Source organism: Silurus aristotelis (genome assembly GCF_946808225.1).
Source record: "Silurus aristotelis genome assembly, chromosome: 3".
Taxonomy (NCBI): domain Eukaryota; kingdom Metazoa; phylum Chordata; class Actinopteri; order Siluriformes; family Siluridae; genus Silurus; species Silurus aristotelis.
Genome location: NC_139576.1, coordinates 29,348,556 through 29,373,118, shown reverse-complemented (window position 1 = coordinate 29,373,118; position 24,563 = coordinate 29,348,556). Strand labels below are relative to the sequence as shown.

At 36.2% G+C, this 24,563-nt stretch overlaps 1 protein-coding gene across 43 annotated transcripts in view; it reads right to left on the bottom strand.

The window, feature by feature from the left end:
* Nucleotides 1-24,563, bottom strand: part of lrrfip1a (leucine rich repeat (in FLII) interacting protein 1a) — a 52,710-nt gene that overhangs the window by 21,738 nt on the left and 6,409 nt on the right. For 4 of the 43 annotated variants that reach the window (XM_083537694.1, XM_083537695.1, XM_083537660.1 and 1 more), the window contains exons 3-15: nucleotides 19,994-20,011; nucleotides 18,523-18,579; nucleotides 17,535-17,579; nucleotides 17,194-17,244; nucleotides 15,258-15,290; nucleotides 14,525-14,602; nucleotides 14,373-14,414; nucleotides 11,669-11,725; nucleotides 8,715-8,792; nucleotides 7,470-7,571; nucleotides 2,834-2,869; nucleotides 2,616-2,726; nucleotides 287-358 (exon numbers count right to left, since the gene is read on the bottom strand). In XM_083537694.1, the coding sequence (XP_083393820.1) occupies nucleotides 287-358; nucleotides 2,616-2,726; nucleotides 2,834-2,869; nucleotides 7,470-7,571; nucleotides 8,715-8,792; nucleotides 11,669-11,725; nucleotides 14,373-14,414; nucleotides 14,525-14,602; nucleotides 15,258-15,290; nucleotides 17,194-17,244; nucleotides 17,535-17,579; nucleotides 18,523-18,579; nucleotides 19,994-20,011 (780 nt within the window). The remainder of the gene's footprint in view (nucleotides 1-286; nucleotides 359-2,615; nucleotides 2,727-2,833; nucleotides 2,870-7,469; nucleotides 7,572-8,714; nucleotides 8,793-11,668; nucleotides 11,726-14,372; nucleotides 14,415-14,524; nucleotides 14,603-15,257; nucleotides 15,291-17,193; nucleotides 17,245-17,534; nucleotides 17,580-18,522; nucleotides 18,580-19,993; nucleotides 20,012-24,563) is intronic. The other 39 variants (XM_083537696.1, XM_083537684.1, XM_083537697.1 and 36 more) reach the window with 29 other exon arrangements.

The window sequence follows — 24,563 nt, the reverse complement described above, 5'->3', positions numbered from 1 at the left end:
TCACTTATATACTTAATGTTTACAGTTTTTATTTATGGATATATTTATTTTTACTTAATTATGCTGTATATTCTACTTTATGGGAACAGTATTTACATCCAAATCAATGGCATATATAACATTTAATTTCAACTTAAATATACTGTAGCGTCAGCTAAAATAAAATACAAATATTCATTTAATATTTAAGTAATAAAATTATATGCGGCACATACCTACATAAATGTGTGTTATATAGTATGCGTTACATTTTTTTTTTCTGTGGGGCATTGCCTGTGCAGCGTACCTTCATTTCTTTGAGGCTCTGAGTGTATTTAGCCTCCACATCATGAATCTGATCCTTAAGTTCATGAATCTCCTAAACAAATAGGATAAAAGAATGAAAGGTAAGAAATGACTAACATGAGACAGCAGTAAGATCTAACATTCAGCACAGAGAAAATTTAACTGAAAGAGTAAACATGTATATACAACTTTATATAAAAATGTAAATGTAAAACTTGAGTGACCTAGTGGTGCAAAATTTTTGTCTTTGTGAATGTTGACAAATGATCAGAGTAAACAATTACAAATGATCATGATTCAGTATGTGGCTTCTTCTATACATTCTGTGTAATTTGATGCAACAAACTAGGTAAATTAGTAGTATGAAAATTTTGTACAGTGTTTTCCTTGAAAAATACTCCCTTAGAATCAATAACAGCAATAAACATACTGAGGATTTAGCTAAAATACTTTGCCCTGCCTCATTTTAAACTTGCCAATGGTGGTGTCCTCCAATTGATTATTTTTTTTTAACCTTGTGATTTATTTAATCCTATAGCAGTTCAATAGGATATACAGTGGGTACGGAAAGTATTCAGACCCCCTTAAATTTTTCACTCTTTGTTATATTGCAGCCATTTGCTAAAATCATTTAAGTTCATTACTTTTCTTCATTAATGTACACATAGCACCCCAAATTGACAGAAAAACACAGAATTGTTGACATTTTTGCAGATTTATTAAAAAAGAAAAACTGAATATCACATGGTCCTAAGTATTCAGACCCTTTGTTGTGAAACTCATTTATCTCCGGTGCTATCCATTTCTTCTGATCATCCTTGAGATGATTCTACACCTTCATTTGAGTCCAGCTGTGTGTGATTATACTGATTGGACTTGATTAGGAAAGCCACACACCTGTCTATATAAGACCTTACAGATTACAATGCATGTCAAAGCAAATGAGAATCATGAGGTCAAAGGAACTGCCTGAAGAGCTCAGAGACAGAATTGCGGCAAGGCACAGATCTGGCCAAGGTTACAAAAAAACTAAAAAAAAATTCTGTTGCACTTAAGGTTCCTAAGAGCACAGTGGCCTCCATAATCCTTAAATGGAAGACGTTTGGGACTACCAGAACCCTTCCTAGAGCTGGCCGTCCGGTCAAACTGAGCTATCAGATGGAGAAGAGCCTTGGTGAGAGAGGTAAAGAAGAACCCAAAGATCACTGTGGCTGAGCTCCAGAGATGCAGTCAGGAGATGGGAGAAAGTTGTAGAAAGTCAACCATCACGGGAGCCCTCCACCAGTCGGGGCTTTATGGCAGAGTGGCCCGACGGAAGCCTCTCCTAAGTGCAAGACACATGAAAGCCGGCATGGAGTTTGCTAAAAAAACACCTGAAGGACTCCAAGATAATGAGATAAGATTCTCTGGTCTGATGAGACCAAGATAGAACTTTTTATCCTTAATTAAAAGCGGTATGTGTGGAGAAAACTAGGCACTGCTCATCAACCTGTCCAATACAGTCCCAACAGTGGAACATGGTGGTGGCAGCATCATGCTGTGGGGGTGTTTTTCAGCTGCAGGAACAGGACGACTGGTTACAATAGAAGGAAAGATGAATGCGGCCAAGTACAGGGATATACTGGACGAAAACCTTCTCCAGAGTGCTCTGGACCTCAGACTGGGCCGAAGGTTTACCTTCCAACAAGACAATGACCCTAAGCACACAGCTAAAATAACGAAGGAGTGGCTTCACAACAACTCCGTGACTGTTCTTGAACGGCCCAGCCAGAGCCCTATTTAAACCCTATTGAACATCCCAGGAGAGACCTAAAAATGGCTGTCCACCAACGTTTACCATCCAACCTGACAGAACTGAAGAGGATCTGCAAGGAGGAATGGCAGAGGATCCCCAAATCCAGGTGTAAAAAACTTGTTGCATCTTTCCCAAAAAGACTCCTGGCTATATTAGATCAAAAGGGTGCATCTACTAAATACTGAGCAAAGGGTCTGAATACTTAGGACCATGTGATATTTCAGTTTTTCTTTTTTAATAAATCTGCAACAATGTCAACAATTCTGTGTTTTTCTGTCAATATGTGGTGCTATGTGTACATTAATGAGTAAGAAAAATGAACTTAAATGATTTTAGCAAATGGCTGCAATATAAAGAGTGAGGAATTTAAGGGGGTCTGAATACTTTCCGTACACACTATGTTGGCTTGTTGTGCGGTAAAGTTAAAGACACTAAACATTATATGAATACTCAGCAATATTAATACTTGATTTTTATTCATGAAATTCTTATTTTCCATAGCATATGGTATAGTAAAGTAGAAGTAACAGTGTACCTTAATGTCCTGTAAGGATGTCTCTGTATCTGCAGTAACAGACGAACCACCACTTCCTTTGCGTGAAGAAGTCAGAGTCACCATGGATAGAATAGATGCTTGAGAGGAGCCCTTAATCAAAAATTAATGAATCCATGTCAATTAAAGATGTTAATTTGATTATAACTGCATTAGAACTTTTTAAATATGCGCAAAAAACAAAGAAAAGTTTTGCTAACCTCTTCTAAAAAATCTTTATCCAATCCATCGTCTAACTGTAAGCAGAAAATGTACAACAGAAATTGCAGTAAAGCCTTTTTCCCCACACATTTACTAAGAAAGCATAAACACAAAGAAGTTTGCGTTATAACCTCAAAAGGAAAAAAAAACAGAAATTAAAAAAAAAACAAAAAAAAAAACAGGATTTTCTCTTCTAGTCATTCCAAAGGTTTTAGTAGATTTAACCTGTGATCTGACCAGGAAATACTTTATTTTTATTTGCCAAACAAATATCTTGAGGAAAGCTGCAGGCTTTCTCAATATTTTGTTCCCATCATTGACCCTTCTGTCCTGACAAGTACTTCAGTGCTTGTGGAAGAAAAACACTCCCACAAACAGATGCTACAATCAACTTAAATAAGAAATGTTGAGAAAAAAAAATCCTGTTCGCTCCTGTTATCATTTCAGGCAATGGAAATCTTAACAGCTGGAAAGAAAGGAATACTTTTTCATACCACTGTACAATTATCCCATCACACTCAAACTATTGGTAACTGACAATAGTTCATGCTTGTGGCTATGAGGGCAAAAAGAAAGAAGCAATGACCAGAAGTACATTTTGAGGTAACAGACGTGTCATAATGTATTTGTCTATAAGGTTGCGGCAATTTTATTGGATGTCTTTGGATGCGGTAGCATTAAATATTCCCTCACTTGAAGTAGGAGATCCAAAACTTTTTCAACATGACCATTACCTTGCGTACAGTACCTGTTCTTTTGTGCTATGTGCACAAAGAAAGCTCCATTTATTTTTACACGGGTTGGAGTAGATCTTTAGTGCCCTGCTGTAGAGCTTTGACCTTTTTACTAAGGTCCTTGTGGCTGAATAAGCACAAATCTCTACAACCGCATTTTTAGTACAACAAAATCTCAAAAGTATGAAGGTATTTATAGCTAGAAATGTAGATAAGATGTACAAAAAGCATATAAACATTTTCTGGGCAGGTGTCCACATCTTTTTTCACAAGTAAACATCATTTCATAACAGCAAAAAGAAATCATGACAAAGGGAAACAGAATTCTAGAAATGTATGTGATTTTTGTTTAATAAAAAAGAAAAAAATTAAAAAAATTATATATATATAAAATTTACATATTTTTTTTTTTTTAATAGACTATAAGACTAAGCTGCTACTTTTTTCCCCACTCTGAACCCCGCGGCTTAAACAACGAAGCGGCTAATTTATAGATAAATTTTTTTCCTGGGTTTTCCCGGTTTCACAAACTTCAACTGAGCACCAAAACATTAGACCAATGAAGTTGCCGAACGGGTTGAAATAAAACTCTTTATATCAAATCAGATGCGCGCCCACTGAATCGGGCCGCACCACATCAAAAATTGGTTGTTGTTCCTCTGACGTTTGACCTGACGCTCACTCGGACTGTCAACAGGAAATGAGAATCATTCATCACGCTGAAAACAACCAGGCATGAAAAAAAAACGCACTTCACCTGTGTTGAGCTGCACGGCATCGGGAGAAAAGCTTCACCGATGGTGATTTTTAAACGCACGACGATGCCAAAAGAAAAACTCTCGAGAGAAATTGTTGTGAAAGGAAGGAGGGAGACGGTGAACAATGACTTTCTTGGTAGGCTACTGTTTAAATACAAGCCATTGTAGCGTGTTGAGTCTGGGTCATGGAAGGGCTAACTCCAGTTGCAACAGAAATTATATAAGCACAGACAGGTTTCCAAAACTCGTGCTTTTTTTATTTTTCTTAGCAACAGTGTTATGGGTTAGTCAAAGAAACTTAGAAATGAGCATCAGAAAATAATAAGGACATATTCCTCGGCCTTGCACACGTGCAGTAATACCGGAAAAAAAGCGGCGGCAGGCTATCCCCAAAATGCCGCTCTGCTCTTAAAGGAGCCACAACATATTTCACCCGTTACACCGTGTAATAGACACTATCTTTCGTTAAAGCCTGTGTAAAGTTCATTAGTTTCAGTGTAGACACTGTGGCTTATAGATAGGTGCGGCTTATTTATGTTCAAAATAAAAATCTTTCTAAAATTCAGTGGGTGCGGCTTATATTTGGGTGCGCTTAATAGTCCGGAAATTACAGTATATATCTCAGATACACAAGTATTCAGACCCTTTGCAACATAATCACCTGCCTAAACCAATAGTGTAGCATCATAATGGCAGCATTATGCTGTAGGGGCATTTTGATGCAGCAGGAACTGAGCAACAGGTCAGGGATGAAGGAAAGCTAAGTGGAGCAAATTACAAAGATATCCTTAACAAAAACCTATTCCACAGCGCTTAGGACCTCAGTCTGGGTTGAAGGCTCACCTTCCTACATGACAACAACCCTAACCGCACAGCCAAGACAACACAGGAGTGAATTAAAGACAACTGTATAAATGTCCTAGAGCAGGGGTTTTCAACCGGGATTGCATGTGGCCTGTGACAGCCTACATAATTTTACTATTAAAGTCACTTTTTTTTCCCATAATTTATTTTTCAAAACATTTCCAGACTACATACCTTTGTGAGAGCGGTTTTTCCACACTGGCATATCTAAAGAACAAGTACAGGGCAAGGCTAGAACCAGAGAATGATATGAGGCTGTCACTATGTACCACTATATTACCACGAATAGGCAGACTGTATGGAAGTCACCACGCCCAGAAATCCCACTAACAGGTAAGGAGTACAACCCCCCCCACCACACACACACAATAGTGGTTAGTCAGAATGGTGCTCCCTGGCACAGAACCAGTTGAAAACCCCTGTCCTAGAGTATCCCAGCCTGACTTGAACACTATGGAAAATCTTTGTAGACATGAAAGTGGCTGTCTACCAAAGGTCCATTTTCTTACCGAAGTTAGAGAGGATTTGCCATGATGAATAGCAGAAAAGCCACTAATCCAGGTATGCAAACCTTGTCAAGTAAGACCCAAATAGATTCAAGGCTGTAATTGTTGCAAAATAGCCTTCAACTAAAAACTGAGTAAAAGGTCTGAATACTTACATGATTTAAAAAAAAAAAAAAAACGAATTTACGGACATTTCTTGAATTCTGTATTTACTTAGTCATTATAGGGTACTGCATGCAGATTAATGAAGGAAAAATAATTATTTAAACAATTGTGGTATCGGCAAAAAAGTGAAGAGTTATGAATACTTCCTGAATGCAGTGTATTTTGGATGAAGTACCTGTAAATATTTAGCTGAGCTTTCTTGCATAATAAATCGGTTTAATATAATAATGTGTATCTAAGTTTTTTTTTCTTTTACTTGATTTGTTCTAATAAACTCATTTTTAATCCTGTCCATTGTCGTCACTCAACAAAAACCTCAACATCTTCAGCTCTGCTACCTCCAGCTCCACCTCGTCTTTTACTCAATGCCACCGTCTCTATTATTCTTCTCCGCCCACTCCACCCTGCCTGCACTCTTTTTTTTTTCACTTCTCATAACACACTTCATTACTTTGCACTACCTAAACCCCTCTATCTTCACCACCTTTACTCCCTGAAACCGCACCACTCCACTGCCCTCACTCGAACACGCATCTCTCTTTCTTGTCAAGTACTCGGTCTTACTCCTGACATTCATTCCCCTTCTCTCCAGCTCATACCTCCACCTCTCCAGGCTCTTCTCAACCTGCTCCCTACTCTCACCACAATCACTATCATCCGCAAACATCATAGTTCATGGAGACTCCTGTCTGACCTCGTCCGTCAACCTGTCCATCACCACTGCAAACAGGAAAGGGCTCAGCTGATCCTTGATGCAGTCCAACCTCCACCTAAAACCGGTCTGTCTCTCCTACTGCACACTTCACTACTGTCCTCATACATGTCCTGCACCACCCTCACATACTTCTCTGACATACCTGACTTCCTCATACAATACTACAACTCCTCTCTCCACCCTGTCGTACGCTTTCTCTAAATCCACAAAACACACAATGCAACTCCTTCTGTCCTTCTCTATATTTCTCCATCAACATTCTCAAAGCAAATAAGATATTGCAGGTCTTGCAGATCTCCCTTATTCTTAAAAATCAGTACCAGCACACTTCATTCCTCAGGCTTTCGCTCAACTTCCAAAATCTTGTTAAAAACTTCACTGCCATCTCTCCTAAATATCTCCATGCTTCAACTGGTATGTCATCAGGTCCTACCGACTTTCCACTCTTCACCCTCTTAATCACTGCTTTTACTTCCTCCTTATAAATCCTATCCACTTCCTGCTTCACCATCTCCACATCATCCAACTTTCTCTCTCTCATATTTCCCTCATTCATTAATTTGACAGGATAATGATTTGTCTAAATGTCCAACTTTACAGCCATTGTGATTCCATCTCTCTACAATTCTTGATTCTATTGTCAATCATCTCAAGCATAGACCTTTCAGTTCCATACAAACCTTTTATTCTTAGTGCTCAAAAAGTAAATATTTCATGCACATACTAAATTATTTTTCCTTTTAACATTCAACAAACAAACAATGCCATGCAGTCAGATTGCAGTCACTAAACTCCTGTTTTGGCTGAATCATATTCTAAAACCAATATCTTATTTCACATTATTAAAAAGAACGTACTATTATACTATCACATGCTGAGCTGTGTTCACTCACGCTTGGCATATCAGGAATGGTTACATGATCCAAATCTCTGGAAAAACCACTGCTGCTAGGTGCCCTTCGCAAAAAACTGGCCACTAAGCTGCTGCTATTTTCCTGCAAACCACAAGTAGAAACCATATGTATATTCTATAAAGTTTCTATAAAGTGAAACTGGTATATATTTAAGTAGTCATTGTGCAGTTTGTATAGCAGTACACATTTACTCAACATACAGCCATTATTGTCTAAACTGCTGGCAACAAACGTGAGTACACCCTAAGTGAACATGTCAAAACTGTGTCCAAAGTGTAAATATTTTGTGTGAGCACCATTGTTATCCAGCTCTGCTTTAACCCCCCTGGGCACTGAATTCGCCAGATATTCACATGTTCACTTAGGGTGTATTCACATTTGTTGCCAGCTATTTAGACAATAATGGCTGTATGTGGAGTTATTTTCAGAGGACAGTAAATTTGTTCTGCTATACAAGCTGCACATTGACTATAAAATATATCCAAGTTTCATTTCTATGAGTATTGTCCCCTAAGAAGCTATACTAAAACTATTTATGTAATGTGAGGGGTTTACTCACTTTCGTGAGATAGTCTGTGCATATTATATAAAATATGATATATATATATATATATATATATATATGAATGAGAGAGTGAAACATTGCTTTTGCTATGATAGCGTTTACATTTTTCTCTTGTGGTCACAATATTTAGGATCAAATCTCAGGTTTTGGTACACAAAACATAAAAATACAAAAATTCCTTGTTATGGAATAAAACAATTCTGTATCCTAGAACACATATGTATTCCCGTCTATTTAAAAAAACAAAAACCAAAAAAAACCCAACACCTTTGCCTATACAGTGACAAAACATTTAAAAACACAGATGCCAAGTGTTTTTTGTTTGTTTAATCCTCTTTTAACAGAAGAATGTTTACAAATGGTAAAATAAAATGTTAATCCTTCTTCAATGGTTACTGAAACAAAACATTTAAAAAAAAAATAAATAAATAAAAAAAAAAAATAAAAATAATAATAATAATAATAATAATAATCAAGGGATCTTATTGCAGTCACTCTTCTATTCAGTCCGAAAAATTGGCAGAAATGACACAGAATGACTTTATAGTAAACGCTACAATAAGTTTCACAATAAGCCCTGATGCATTAATGAGGTGTAACAAGTCATCGGTGAATAAGACAGGAAGATGAATAACATTCAGACTGAAACAGAAGCTCACCACTGGGCTAGCACATCTGGAACCTGCCCTGGAGGAGGTTCTGGAGCTTAAGCCCAAAAGACCACTATACACGGACAACTAAGGAAATGAAAACACATGAACACATTTATACGTAACCAATAATAGGGCTGTGGTTTCTTTGATCAAGTGCAACATTTTGGTAAAAGGAGATCTCTCCAAACAATCCAGTCAGTCAATCTATGACAGAAATGCACCAACTGAATACAGTTGAGAAGCTTAATATTAAACCAACTATGTTCAGAGTTAAAACTCATTCAGAAAACATAATAAAAATAAATGTGCATATTATTAATTCATAGTATATTAGTGAAAATGGTGCATCTCTAGTCCATGAATAAACAGTGACGGACAAAAACTCACTATTGAACTGCATACACATGCTCAAAGTTTTTATAGCTCGCGCACACACACACACACACACACACACACACACACACACACACACCATTTGTGAACACCTGACCATGATATTTGTTTATTAACATCACACCAACTTTATGACCCATTTGATGTTATAATAAGCTCTTATGTGAAGGCTTTTCACTAGAGTTTTGCAGCATGGCTGTTCCTATTCAGACACATAAGCATTAGAGATCAGATTCTGATGTTAAGGAAACTCCAGTACTAGTTTCAAATCTGTTTAGCAGAATTGTGCAGGACACTTGAGCTTTTTCATTTTAACACATCATGTCTTTATAATGATTACTTGTGTTTTAAAGGCATGTCATGCTTTAAGCCTCTTAGATCCAGTAATAGGGAAATCTACAAAAACCTCCCTGACTACTGTGTGCTGTAAGGTAACAGCTTGTGGAATAAACACATGGGGTGTGATGTTCAGGTGTCCACAACATTTTGGCCAAAGTGTTGAACACTGATTTAGGTCATGTTGAACATGTCTTGCTGAATTGGACAGTGCATTAGAGGTTAAATAAATCGGTTTGCTACAGCTCTGACAAGTTTTAGCTGTTATTATTGTTTCAGAAGTAACAGATTCACAAGGACATGTATGGAGGATACATAAAACAAATAAAAAACATGCTGTAATTTAACTAATAAATATATAGTAATTTGCCTTCTTTTAGGACTTATTTACATTCATCTAAAAATTAATATACATCCTCTTTGAATTCTATGGTTTTATGTATTGGGACATAAAAAGATCTTAAAATTAGTTTAATGAAACCTTAATAATACATGACAAATTACACGGTCTTTATTTATTTTATATTAAATAAATATATATATTAAATAAAAGTGGAAAATATTCAAGACAGTTGACAAATCTTTCAAGGTTTGGACATAACAGCAATTGATACCAATATCATCCTGTGCAATGATCAAAGTTATTGCAAAAAAAATAAAAATGATTGAGTAAGTAATCAGGTAAGTAAATAAATAAAATAACTAAATAACTAACTAAATGAATAAATAAATAAAACAGACTCCACAGGCCTCAGTTTGCTTGTTGAATGTGAATGTTAATGACGGTACAATTAGAAAAATACTGGGGAAAAAAAAAAAAAGGTTGTTTGGAAGGGTTGCCAGAAGAAAGCCTCTGCGCACAAAAGCAACCTGGAGGCATGAGTTAGGTTTGCAAAGTTGCATCTGAACAATCCACAAAACTTCTGGAACAATGTTTTTTGTGTATATTAGACCAAAAGTGGAGAAGTCTGGCCATAATGCACAGCACCACAATTGGTGAAAGCCGAACATGACATATCAGTAAAAATGCCTCATACCAACTGTCAAATTTGCAGGCTTTAACTTGCCAATTAACTTCCTGTATACCAAAGCATTCTAGAGTCAAATGTGTTAGACAGCAAAAGCCTGACCTAAATCGGGTCATGTGACAGGACAATAGTTCAATGCACACCGGAAAATCTACAATAAAACTTTTTCGGCTTCTCCCATTAGGGCCAGTCCAACCTGACCAACCTTGAGAGGATTTGCTCTGAAGAATGGCAGGAAATCCACGTGTACAAAGCTTGCTGCTTCGTACACAAAAAGACTCAAGACTATAATTGTTGCAAAAGCAGCTTTAACTACTTAAAGAGTCAATTTTTATATAAAACTTTCTTTCGGCTTCTGCCGTTGAGAGCACCGGCAAATCTACAATAGAATGGTAAAAAACAAACAAACAAAAAAACCAGAATCAAGGTGGGAACGGCCCAGTAAAAGTCCAGGTAACCTGGACAAATGCCTGCAAACCCCAATGGACTGAAAACACATTACAAAAAAAAGTAAACCAAAATTTGTTTCACAATGATGTCAGAGACTGACAGTCATACAGAGCACAGTTACTTCAAGTTATTGCTCCTGAATCAAAGGGTGCACTCAGTTTTTCCAAACACAGTTTCACAATTTGTTTTTTTTTTATTTATTTTTTTTTACAAAAAAATTCGAAGACCTGCTAAGGACCAGATGATCATTATGTCTTGAAACATAAAACCATAGAATTCAAATAGTATTTTCATTTTCAGAAAGGTATGTACAATGTATTTAAGTCTTAAATGTCAGCCAGCTCCATTTTTTGTTTACATTATTTTTAGAGAGACTAAAAAAAAAAAAAAAAGGTGGCTGGAGGGTGAATGACAACATTGCAGAACAAGTTATCGCTTATGGCAGCTGACATGCATGAACACTACATAGAACAATAAAAAGTTAAACAATTGTTTAATACATAAAAACAATCCTAATAATTGGCAAATCACTGTAGTATAAAAGGAGTCACAAGTAAATTAAAGTGCCGTTACTTGGGGGTTGTCGGGCTCAAGACAGGCATTAGCACACCACCTAGTTGCTATAATTTTCCTTTTAAAACGTGAAAAAAAAGTTTTTACAAGACGTCCACTAATGTTAAATAATGATTATTTTTTAAAGCAAGTGCTGTTAGTTTTCACACATGATAAGAATACATCAGATATCTGTCTTACATTACAGGTACTGGAACGCAGAGAGCTACTGTAGAGACCTTTTTCATATAAAGATCCCTAATAGACAAGAAGGAAACATGACAGAAAGAATAGAAATAGAACATGTAGGCAAAGTACAAGCTTTTTCTGACAAAATTTTATCAATTCTTAATTTATACCACCTCATTCACACATTACACATTAGTGTAGCCAATCCACCTACTGTTTTGTAAGCAAGAGCAAAACCAACATGGACATACAGTAGTGGGAACAAATGGTTATCTCAGTCTCTATAACTGAACCCTACTAAATTAAAGAGGAAGGTTCACATACACAAACATAAAAAAACCCATAAAATAGCATAAAAATGTTTTGCATGGAGTAGACAACCACAATGAAAATTGTGAGTCCAAAATGCTCCTTAACAATATTATTATTGTCATAAATCCACCTACAATATCATGCAAGATCATGCAATTAAAAAGATAAGGCGGACACTTAACACATGAACAGTATCTCACAAAAGTAAGTACACCCCTCACATTTCAGAAGTACATCTTCTCAAGGAACAATACTATAAAAATAAAACTTGGATATATTCTAGAGTAGTCAATGTGCAGCTTGTATAGCAGTAAAGATTTACTGTCCTCTGAAAATAACTAAGCATTCAGCCATTATTTTCTAAATAACTAGCAAAAAGAGTGAGTACACCATAAGTGATAACAGCTGTACAGCATGTAACCATGCAATATTCATCATGTTCATATTTTTATCTGCTTGACAAGACCATACAAATTTCTGTATATTGTATTAGCAGTTAAAAGTTGGTGCTTGGAGTACAATTCTCTTACACTGACCACTAAATTGTCACCATGGCACCTCATAGCAAAGAGCTCTCGGAGGATTTAAGAATTTTAATTGTTGCTCCCCAAAAAGATGCAGAGGCTATAAGATCAGTGACACCCTGAAACTGAGTCACAGTAAAGTGGCCAGGTCATACAGAGGTTTTCCAAGACTGGTTGCACTCGGAACAGGCCTCGCAAGGGTGCATCAAAGAAGTTGAGTACAGTGACATGTACTGTGACAGTTTGTGAAGGAAAGGCATCATGTTCTGCTTCAGAATAAGTTGAACGTCCGTTTTCCAAAATAATAATGACCCCGAACAAGCCGCCGAAATGACAACTGCCTTGCTGAGGAAGCTAAAGGTGATGGAGTGGCCAAGTAGGTCTTCCGACCTAAACCCTAGTGAGCACCTGTGGGGCATCCTCAAGCGGAAGGTGGAGAAGCGCAATGTGTAACATCCAGCAGCACTGTGATGTCATTATGGAGGCATGAAAGAGGATCTCAGCAACAACCTGTGCCCAGGTTGCCAATGCCCAGGAGAATTAAGGCAGTGCTACATAACAAATGGTGCTCACACAAAATACTGACACTTTGGACACAGTTCTGGCATGTTCACTTAGGGTGCATTTACTTTTGTTGGCAGTTATTTAAATCTATACTACTATACAAGCTGCACATTGACTTCTATAAATCCAAGTTTAGATATCCAAGTTTCATTTCTATAGTCTTGTCCTTTGAGAACATATAACATGGTTGCTGGAATGTAAGGGGTGTACTCACTTTTGTAAGACTGTATAAGTAAAATGAGGGTTAATAGCAAGCCAATCAGTAGTAAACCATTGTCATTTAAATTGTTGAAAAAAATTCAAACAGTGTGATGCTACCTACCATTTATAGTCTAAATGACTTTCTACTCCCTCATTTTCAACTGCCTCTTTAATTTCAGTTTTCTTTTTCCAAATGTACTCAATACTAATTTCTGCCCTACCTGTTGGCTGATTTCACACATCTACCACCTAGGGAGGTATCATACTGGTTCTAATGCAGTTTCACAAAAAAGTAGAAATTTCTTGATGGAGACATCAACTGCTCTCTTTAAAAAGCATGAGCTACAGCAGTGGTCCCCAACCCCCGGGTCAATTGGTACCGAGCCGCACAGAAAGAATACATAACTTGCATTATTTCCGTTTTATTTATTATCTGATTTTGAACGATGTTTTATTTTGGAAAATGACCGGATTTTCTCCGCCACATCTGTCTATGACTCCCTTTTGATGCAGGTCATGATGCCTCGGTCACATGTCTTACCTCCATCTGCTACCTTCTTAAAAGGTGCTGCTCCGCCCCCTAACACATAACCGCTAAATTGAAACCCCCGAGCGAGCAAAATTAACAAAAAACACCACAGTGGATTCACGTTTATTATCATATTTTGAAAAAAAGTTATGACAGTTGTATTATTTAATTTTGTTGTATTTATCCGGCACACATTAAAGGCTGGTCAGTGAAAATATTGTCTGACATTAAACCGGTCCGTGGTGCAAAAAAGGTTGGAGACCACTGGGATACAGGACACCCTTTATTGTCTAGTGTTGCTTTTTCTAAACATCGCCAAAAGGCAGCTATAGAATTGTACAGATTTAAAATTGCCAAGTGTTCTGTTGCTTAACAAATTTCAAGTTTATTACCCTCCCTCTGAGCAAAGCAAAGTAGATCATTATGTTTTGTTAATAAAAACATATGTTAGCAATAGTTGTCTCCTATTTAAGAAATTTCTGAATGTGCGTTCATGCTTCATGTAAAAACAATTCATCCTGAAAACTACTAGTAATATGTTATTGCATACAATAGGCCTTTCAGCACCATGGTTAGTGATACTAACCCGACTGGAAATTGTGCTGTTATCATTTTCGTAGCCATTACTCTGTTATAAAAAAATAATGGCACAAAGGAACATACAAAATTAATGCCCTTTTATACAATTGTTAAAAGCAAGTATGTGCTAAAATTGTATCTTTAGTGTTGATAACATACAAAATCAGAAACGGCCTTCATCTTCTTTTTCTTCTTCTTTGCAATCTTGTGAGAATTTGAAAATGATGTATGGGAAAGCTAAATGGAGTTGTTTGCAAAAAAATTTAGAAATAAATTAGATTATGGTGAACTGATGCTACATCAATGTTATAATAAAAAGTCTAAAAAAAGAAGTTGGTGAGGACCACAAAATTATTACTTCAAAACAAATGACTGAAACTCTTTTGCTAATAACTAGATGTATGTTCCTTGGCTGTGTTTGTTTAGAGCTAATATAGTTCGAAGCCTTACTATACTATGCTCAATATTTTATTTGTGATTTGTGACTGACCAGTACAATGGTCATGTTTTAAGTTAAAACTGTGTAGTTCTCCTTATTGTACCTACTAAAAATGTATTTTTACACAAAAAACAAAAACAAATGATCCTGAAATTTTCATTTTAAATATGCAGCTAAAGACACAGCACTGTTGCACGGTAAAGCATTTACTATTGTCATTTATAGCAATGCTTCTTAGCTAGGTGCTAGGAGAATCCCTGACCCTATGGTTTTTTTATTTTTTATTTGCCCAAATACAACAAAGATAATTCAAGAACAACCTGGAATTTAGCTTTAGTTATAACAAGTGTATTAAAGCAGGATAATCACTGATATAGAAAAGATGATCAGTAAGCTATAGATAAACTAAGATAATTATTAAAAAAAAAAAAAAAAAAAAAAATTTATTCTTACCCCAGCCTGTGCACCAACTAAATCCAAATCCAACTACACATAAAAGCAAGACCACCAGCATAAATCACAAATAGCTATGACTTGCTTTTGAGTTTCTAAACTAATAATATATATATATATATATATATATATATATATATATATATATATATATATATATATATATATATATATATATATATATATATATATATACAGTGAGGAAAATAAGTATTTGAACACCCTGCTATTTTGCAAGTTCTCCCACTTAGAAATCAAGGAGGGGTCTGAAATTGTCATCGTAGGTGCATGTCCACTGTGAGAGACATAATCTAAAAAAAAAAATCCAGAAATTAAAATATATGATTTTTAAACTATTTATTTGTATGATACAGCTGCAAATAAGTATTTGAACACCTGAGAAAGTCAATGTTAATATTTGGTACAGTAGCCTTTGTTTGCAATTACAGAGGTCAAACGTTTCCTGTAGTTTTTCACCAGGTTTGCACACACTGCAGGAGGGATATTGGCCCACTCCTCCACACAGATCTTCTCTAGATCAGTCAGGTTTCTGGCCTGTCGCTGAGAAACATGGAGTTTGAGCTCCCTCCAAAAATTCTCTATTGGGTTTAGGTCTGGAGACTGGCTAGGCCACGCCAGAACCTTGATATGCTTCTTACAGAGCCACTCCTTGGTTATCCTGGCTGTGTGCTTCGGGTCATTGTCATGTTGGAAAACCCAGCCTCGACCCATCTTCAATGCTCTAACTGAGGGAAGGAGGTTGTTCCCCAAAATCTAGCAATACATGGCCCCGGTCATCCTCTCCTTAATACAGTGAAGTCGCCCTGTCCCATGCGCAGAAACCCCCCCCCAAAGCATGATGCTACCACCCCCATGCTTCACACTAGGGATGGTGTTCTTGGGATGGTACTCATCATTCTTCTTCCTCCAAACACGTTTAGTGGAATTATGACCCAAAAGTTCTATTTTGGTCTCATCTGACCACATGACTTTCTCCCATGACTCCTCTGGATCATCCAAATGGTCATTGGCAAACTTAAGACGTGCCTGGACATGTGCTGGTTCAAGCAGGGGAACCTTCCGTGCCATGCATGATTTCAAACCATGACGTCTTAGTGTATTACCAACAGTAACCTTGGAAACGGTGTTCCCAGCTCTTTTCAGGTCATTGACCAGCTTCTCCCGTGTAGTTCTGGGCTGATTTCTCACCTTCCTTAGGATCATTGAGACCCCACGAGGTGAGATCTTGCATGGAGCCCCAGTCCGAGGGAGATTGGCAGTCATGTTTAGGTTCTTCCATTTTCTAATGATTGCTCCAACAGTGGACCTTTTTTCACCAAGCTGCTTGGCAATTTCCCCGTAGCCCTTTCCAGCCTTGTGGAGGTGTACAATTTTGTCTCTAGTGTCTTTGGACAGCTCTTTGGTCTTGGCCATGTTAGTAGTTGGATTCTTACTGATTGTATGGGGTGGACAGGTGTCTTTATGCAGCTAATGACCACAAACAGGTGCATCTAATTTAGGATAATAAATGTAGTGGAGGTGGACATTTTAAAGGCAGACTAACAGGTCTTTGAGGGTCAGAATTTTAGCTGATAGACAGGTGTTCAAATACTTATTTGCAGCTGTATCATACAAATAAATAGTTTAAAAATCATATATTGTGATTTCTGGATTTTTTTTTTTTAGATTATGTCTCTCACAGTGGACATGCACCTACGATGACAATTTCAGACCCCTCCATGATTTCTAAGTGGGAGAACTTGCAAAATAGCAGGGTGTTCAAATACTTATTTTCCTCACTGTATATATATATATATATATATATATATATATATATACATACATACATACATACATACATACATACACATACACACACATACACACAATACTTGCACAAAACTAAAATAAATCAATCAAACTCAAGCCCACTTACCTGCACATTGCTCCTGCTTCCCTCCAACATACTCTCTTCATCATCTGACATCTGTAAAAATACACAGGTCAAAAACAGACAAGGTCACAAGATGATTCTATCCAATCCTAATCCAAAATTGTATAGTGGTTTTGTTTTTTGTTTAATAAAATCGTTCTTCACGATGCATCATAAAATGTATATTAATCCAAATTTACAGCATGTTAGACCTGATGGATCTACTGCAACTCATGCCAATATTAAAACGTTCAAGACTCCATAAATTATATAACCTAAAAAGGACAGATGGAAAACTAGAAAGAAACAGCAGATGACGTTAAGAGAAGAGAAGCTATACAAACCGAAACATGATGCTGTGAGTGGCGTGTATACCGCTCACTGTCCTCCTTTTAAGGGCAAAGTAAGAAAAGAGTAGATGGGGAAAAATAAATAAATAACAAAATAGGAAATCCCAAATTAATGGTAACTCAATTCACATTTGTTTTGTTTTTGTAAGGTGGTAAACCATACACATGTTGAAAAATGCTGTTAAATTGTTCACAAAAATACTGTATAGAAATAAATATGAACACTTATATGTAACATTTTTGAAGTATATTCCCATTCTATTTGCTTTGGTAAAAAAGTATAGGTAACATTGTCATGAATGAATAAAGAAATTTGGCTTGTGATCTGCATCAAAAGGTGTTGAATTTTACAAAACAGGAATTGGCAATAACAAAAAAAATCAAAAGCATTGAAAATGCCCATTTCCACCATCAGGACAATAATTAAGAGGTCAACTGGAAATGTTATGAACCTCAAAGAGGGCATGTGTCTATAATGTGTGTCTACATTATAACCACAAAGTATTGCCTAAAAGGGGGTCAGTAGTTGTAGCTCATATTTATAATTGTAAAATATATTTTACATTATTTTTGTTAATAAGTTTGTTGCATTTGCAGTTGGTTGTTATCCAAAGAGAACAAAATCTTTGCCCGAACACACTAATTGACCTGAATGTGCAATCTAAATGTCAACTGTACAGTATAAGCGAGCAATAAGAGTCCCTTTTGCACACCATTTGCTTAACTTTTCACAGTTCTTTTTAAATAGTACCACAGCAAGAGTCAACTCTTAGTCATTTACACACAATATTATAAATACTCTCCTATTAACCTTCTGCTCGTGTCATTTACTAAAACACACTGGTGTTACAAAATGGCTTTAAAAAAAAAATACAAATAAAAAAAAAAAGACCCTAAATAAAAAAAGTAAATAGCAAAATACATTAAAATATAAAATATTAGCTCCTACAGCTGCTCTTCACTCAAACAAAATTAATAATACCATCCACTGCTCAATGTCTCCCCATTTGCTGTCCAGGTTCTCCAGTCCAAAGTATTTCTGAAGAAAGAGTGCACATAGCAATAGGACAGAACACAAGAGTAATGTAGAAACTAAACTAGTAGAAATTAGTAGAATTTAGTTAGAAACTAATGATTTTTCATGCTGTGTACATGTATAGTCACAGACTATAAGGCCTCTTTAAGTACATTAAATGTTTATATTCGTGACAGCACACACAAAAAAAAAAAAAAAAAAAAAAGACTGAACAAATTTCGATTTTATGGAAAGGTAGCCCCAAAAAGAATATAAATCATTAAGTTTGCAACATCTAACCAAACCATAGAGATTCTGCAATAACATTCTTTAAATTAATAAGACCAAACATGCACAGCACTACTTTAGTCAAAAAACAAACTGAGCACATCACCATAAAAACCTCAGAAATAGTTTTAATTAGAAAATGAATGTGTCGAATGGCAAAGACAAAGTGCAGAGCTCAACCCCAATTAAGATTCTGTGGCTGGATCTTAAACCTGGGCATAAACCACACAGAATTGAGGTAGGTGTACTTTTTTCCCCCCATGACAAGAAGTGTGAGAGCATGCAGACATAAAACTAGCCAAAGGTAAAATTAATTTGGTAGATGCAGATCTACAGTCAACTGCAGATTTATTGGCACCTTGCAGGAGCATGAGCAGAAGATTACAGACACAATAATCCAAATGTTTTTAAAAAAAAGTTTTTTTACTTTTTAAAAACTTTCGGAAACTTTTCTTATTTCTGCATTTAATGACCATTTAAAATCACTCTTAATATGCTTTTGTCTACAAACTCCATTGTAGCTGTGACCAACTATGTTTCACACACAAAATCAATTAATTTAGGACTACAACAATTCCTAGCGTAACTTGAATACAAAAAGCATTGACCATTATTACTGACTCATTTATAAACGTGGCGTACACACAAAATGGGTTTGGAAACATGCACACACCACTTTCCACACATCTGTGTCATGTACGCAGGGGTTTAGAGTTTACAAGAGTTATTTAAAAATGATTTATATATTTTTATTTATGATTAAATGAGTATTTTTCACAGATATTCTTGTTTGCAATTTCAGCAATAAAAATTACATAAAATTTCTAAAAAGGAAACAAATTACATTTGACCCGTCTTATTTTCTCCCTTATTTAGTACCGCTCTTTAAAGAAGAAAAATATATAAAATTATTTGATTATTCAAGGGACTAATCAGTAGAATACTCGATTACTTAATCGATAGCTGCAGCCCTGAATTAATTATATAAAAAAAGGGATAATCACAAACTATCATTGTTAAAGTCAAATAAAAATATGAAACAAACAAGCAGTTAAAAATACATTCTATGCATCATTAGTTTTTTGTCTCACTTGCAAAATCAGTGTTAATATTTCTTGAGTTAAACCATATAGACAAGCAATGGTCCTACCTTCTGAACCTGATAAATCTACACGACAAAAGGAAACAGATAGGAGGGTAAACAGTAAAGACAAAACAAGATAAGACAAAGAAGAAAAATAAACATTATTAACAAGGGTTAAGAGGCAGTTGGACTTCTTGACAATATTTGACTACTACACTAAATGGACAAAGGTGCGTCAACATTTTTTGAGTATCCCATTCCATCATTTTGCTGTTAAAATAACCTCCACTCCATGTTCCACTAGATTTTGAAGTCTGGTAGTGGAGATTTGTGCTAATTCAGCCAAAAGCGGGGAGGAGGCCTGGGTAGGTAGCATTCTAATTCATCCCAATGGTGTTCAATAGGGTTGATGTCAGCATCTCTATAGCAGGCCTCTCAAGAGCTTCCACTCCAACCCATGTACAGACCCAATTCGAAAAAAGTGAGACTAAAGACACTAAAATGTAAATAAAACCAGAATGCAAGGATTTGTAAATCTCATACCTATATTTTATCCACAATATAACATAAAAAACCTGTTAAACTTGATGAAATGTTAAATTTATGGCATTGGGCAAAGTGGTACAACAGTCTGCATACATTGGGGATGAAAGAGACTAGTTTGGAGCAGGAATAGTGTCCATTAATGTCTGATACAGAATTTACAGTTTCCTGAGTCTGTCATAATATCCTTTTCATGATGAGCCAAATGTTTTCAATTAGTCAAATAGTCTGGACTGCAGGCAGGTCAGTTCAGCACCTGGAATGTTATACTATGAAGCTCAACTGTTGTACAGTAATAGATGCAGAATATAGTTTGGCACAGTCATGCTGAAACATGCCAGACCTATATTAAATACGACATTGCCTGGATGGAAGCAAATGCTCTAAATCCTGTGTATATCTTGGTTCTATGGTTTCCAAAAATAATGACATATAGCTTCTTCTTGATGATAGAGTTTTAACATTCATTTGTAGATAGCACGGTGAACCTTGTTCACGGTCCGTGATTTCGAGAGCCCTTTTTGAGTTTGTGCAGTGATTATTATTACAGAATCGTGCCTGTTATCAATAAAGTGCCAGAGCATTGATCCAATATTGATTTTCACCATTGTATATTTTCCATGGTGCTTGCATTGTGCACAGGAACAATGTCATGCTGGAACAGGTTTGGGATTCCTAGTTCAAGTGAAGTGAAAATGCTTTCAGATACAACGTATCCTATAAAACTGTTTAGGAGAAATGGTTAAGGTGTTGGACTTGTACTCAAAAGTTAATAAGTTCAAATCCTAGTACCAACAAACTGCTTTTGCTGGGCACCTGAGCAAAGCCCTTATACCCCCCCACTGGCTCAGAAATATATATAAATAAATACGTTTCTCTGGATAAGAGTGTCATCCAAATGTTAAAGTGTAAATGAGAAAAAACACATATGGCTGAAAAAGTCAGTTTTTTCAAATGTTGTCAATGTAGTGCAACTTTTTAGTGTAATCCAGTAATATGTAGTGTAAAGGGCAACATAAAGTCATCCAACAAATAGTCTAGCAGTTTAAATAATTTTAAAATGTACCAGAGTTTAATACATGGCTGTGTTTGATACTTGGGGTATACAATAGGCAGGAACACTGGAAATTTTCCTAAATTTAATTCTGATAATTTTCTATAAAATAAGATCTTGGAAAATTGAAAAACTGGCATGAATCTCAAATTAACTGTCATGAATCTCCAATAGACATTTGGATGAATAGATGGCTAAACAGACCCCCCCCCCCCCTTTTTTTTTTTTAATCTAGAAAACAAATCCCCACTATCGAAGCCAGCAAAATTCCCTGTTCAGATGAAAGAAGCTGCTTAAATGATGACCCTGACAACATCGTCACAGCAAAACAAAGAAAAAAAAATAGTCAGCACTGAAAGCAAGATGAAAAAATAAAGATTTGCCTGCGAAGACATTTCTGAAAAGCAATTGATTTTTACCAACATCTAATGCAACATCTGAATTTAATCTAATCTGCAATCTAAATCCAATCCACTAATGTGCAAAGTTGACATACAGAGGTCTGTCCACTATAACTGCAGCCGAAGGTAGTTTTACCACAATAAATACCACAGAAAAATAAATAAATAAATAAAGTGGTTAGGTTTTCTTCTGGGTTAGATCTAATTCATCCCTATTACAGGATCATTATAGAAACATTTAGGGGTTTTGTTTGACTAAATGTAAGTGTCTGTCTTGCTGATACAGTTTAACTTTTATGTAGGGCTGAAACGATTGCTCAAGTATACGTTCTGTCGGCTTCTCCCATTAGGGGTTGCCACAGCAGATCATCCGTATTAATGATCCGCACGTTCGATTTGGCCGAATCCTAACCACTAGACCACCAGGGAACCTTAAAACGATTTCTCGAGTAACTTGAGTAAATCAAATACAAATTATTTGCCTCAATGCTAAAACTACACACAGAGCATTGTGTTTTCCACAGACAATTATTACTGATGTGCCACCCACTAAACTCTGGAGCACTCTGGACCGGTAAACACAGAAGACGATGCGGAATGAAAAATGAGTAGAAAATAGCGAGGGGAGAGGAGACTATTCAAACTGAAGAAAATTTCCAAAGTTTGGGATCATATCAAACTACAACATAATGTAAACACCCTGCAGTGTGTTTACAATTTTGTTTAAGGAAATAAAATTGATTTATATATTTTGATTTATTTATTTGTATTTTTATGTAATATGACCATTAAATGCACTAAATGGGTTTAGTTTTCACAGACTGCAATCACAGCAATAAAAAATTACATTTTTCTAAAAAAGGAAACAAATTATTTATTTTACTGATTTTAAGAGCCCCGTCTTATTATCTCTTGTATATTAATTATTGCTCTTTAATAAACAAAAAGTACTTCTTATCCAATTAATTGAAGGAATAATTGGAAGAATATACGTTTACTAAAATACCCGATAGCAGTAGTTCTACTTCTATGTGTTTATGGAAAGGGAGCTTTGAGCCTGCAATGTAGCCTGACTTAATTTATTTTTATTTTACTTTAATTAACAAAACCCAGAAATAATTACTCATGGTAATAAGATAAGCCAGGGTTGTGCACGTTTTAGTTTATTAACTTTTGTGTGACCTCTGTATAGCTTTTCTGTTTGTATTAGCTTTCTAAAAAGAGGATAAATAGACAGCACTGTATAAGGAGAAATAATTATTAGACTGAATTATCAAACATTTGTACCCGTGATAAGGATAAACTTTTCTAAATCTTTTCTTTCCCTCCATCAGATACCATAGCTTCTGCTCGGATCTCAGCATGCTTGACAGACGTATCTTCATGGATGAGTGCTCACCAACTTAAACTCAACCCCAGCAAAACAGAACTGCTGGTCATCCCAGGTGATTCATCTCCAGGTCAAGATCTCCAAATAACACTTCATGACTTCTCTGCTCTCCCCTTCAGCCACTGCTCATAACCTTGGGGTAACTATGGACAATGAACTGTCCTTCTTCCCATATGTCACTAATGTGGCTCGCTTCTGTCGATTTCTTTCTTTACAATATCCGAAGGATTCGACCATTTCTGTCCACACAGGCTGCCCAGGTGCTTGTTCAGTCTCTTGTCATTTTAAGACTCGACTACTGCAACTCTCTGCTGGCAGGTCTTCCTCTGAATGCTATTCGTCCACTGCAAATGATCCAAACAGCTGCATGACTTGTGTTCAATTAGCCCAAGTTCTCCCACACCACCCCACTGCTGCGCTCCCTTCACTGGCTTTCAGTAGCTGCACGTATCAGATTAAAAAAACACTGATGCTTGCCTACAAGGCCAAAAATGGACCAGCACCATCTTACCTCAGTGACCTCATCACATCTCGCACTGCACCACGCTGTCTGAGATCCTCCAGCACTGCTCGACTGGTACCACCTTCTCTCAGAATGAGAGGCAATACACTTCAAGGCTCTTCTCTGTTCTGGCACCGAGGTGGTGGAATGAACTTCCCCTAGATGTCCGTACATCGGAGTCCCTGACTATCTTCAAGCGATGGTTGAAAACCTTCCACTTCCTAAAACACTTAAATTAGCACTTTCCAAGTTTGCCTTGTGGAATTCAAGAGTTATATTTATATTAAGTTTGTAATCTTGTGTACCAGTGTAGATTTATTCATTGCTAGAGACTCAAAGCACTTTTGTACGTCGCTCTGGATAAGGGCATCTGCTAAATGCCGCAAATGTAAATGTAAATAATCAGTCTTTGCAGTGTAAAGATGGATAACTATATTTATAGTATGAATTTGGGAATTATCAACTTTTCACACTTTTGCTAAGTCCCAAACAAGAACTTCACTCTGTTCTCAAGCAACAGGGAGACTCCATGTTGTACATGAAATTTGTAACATTACCTTTATAGTTCCTGCTTTAGAAAATGCTTCGGTGTGCTTCTGGGTCATTTAAAAAAAATAAATATCTGATAAACCAATCTTTTCTCAATTCACTTATACTATCTGTCCATACATTAAAAAAAAAATGCAGTAGTCTAGTTTATGTTGGACATTCTTTACTTGTTCTTAATTTTTCAATGCACTTTATAT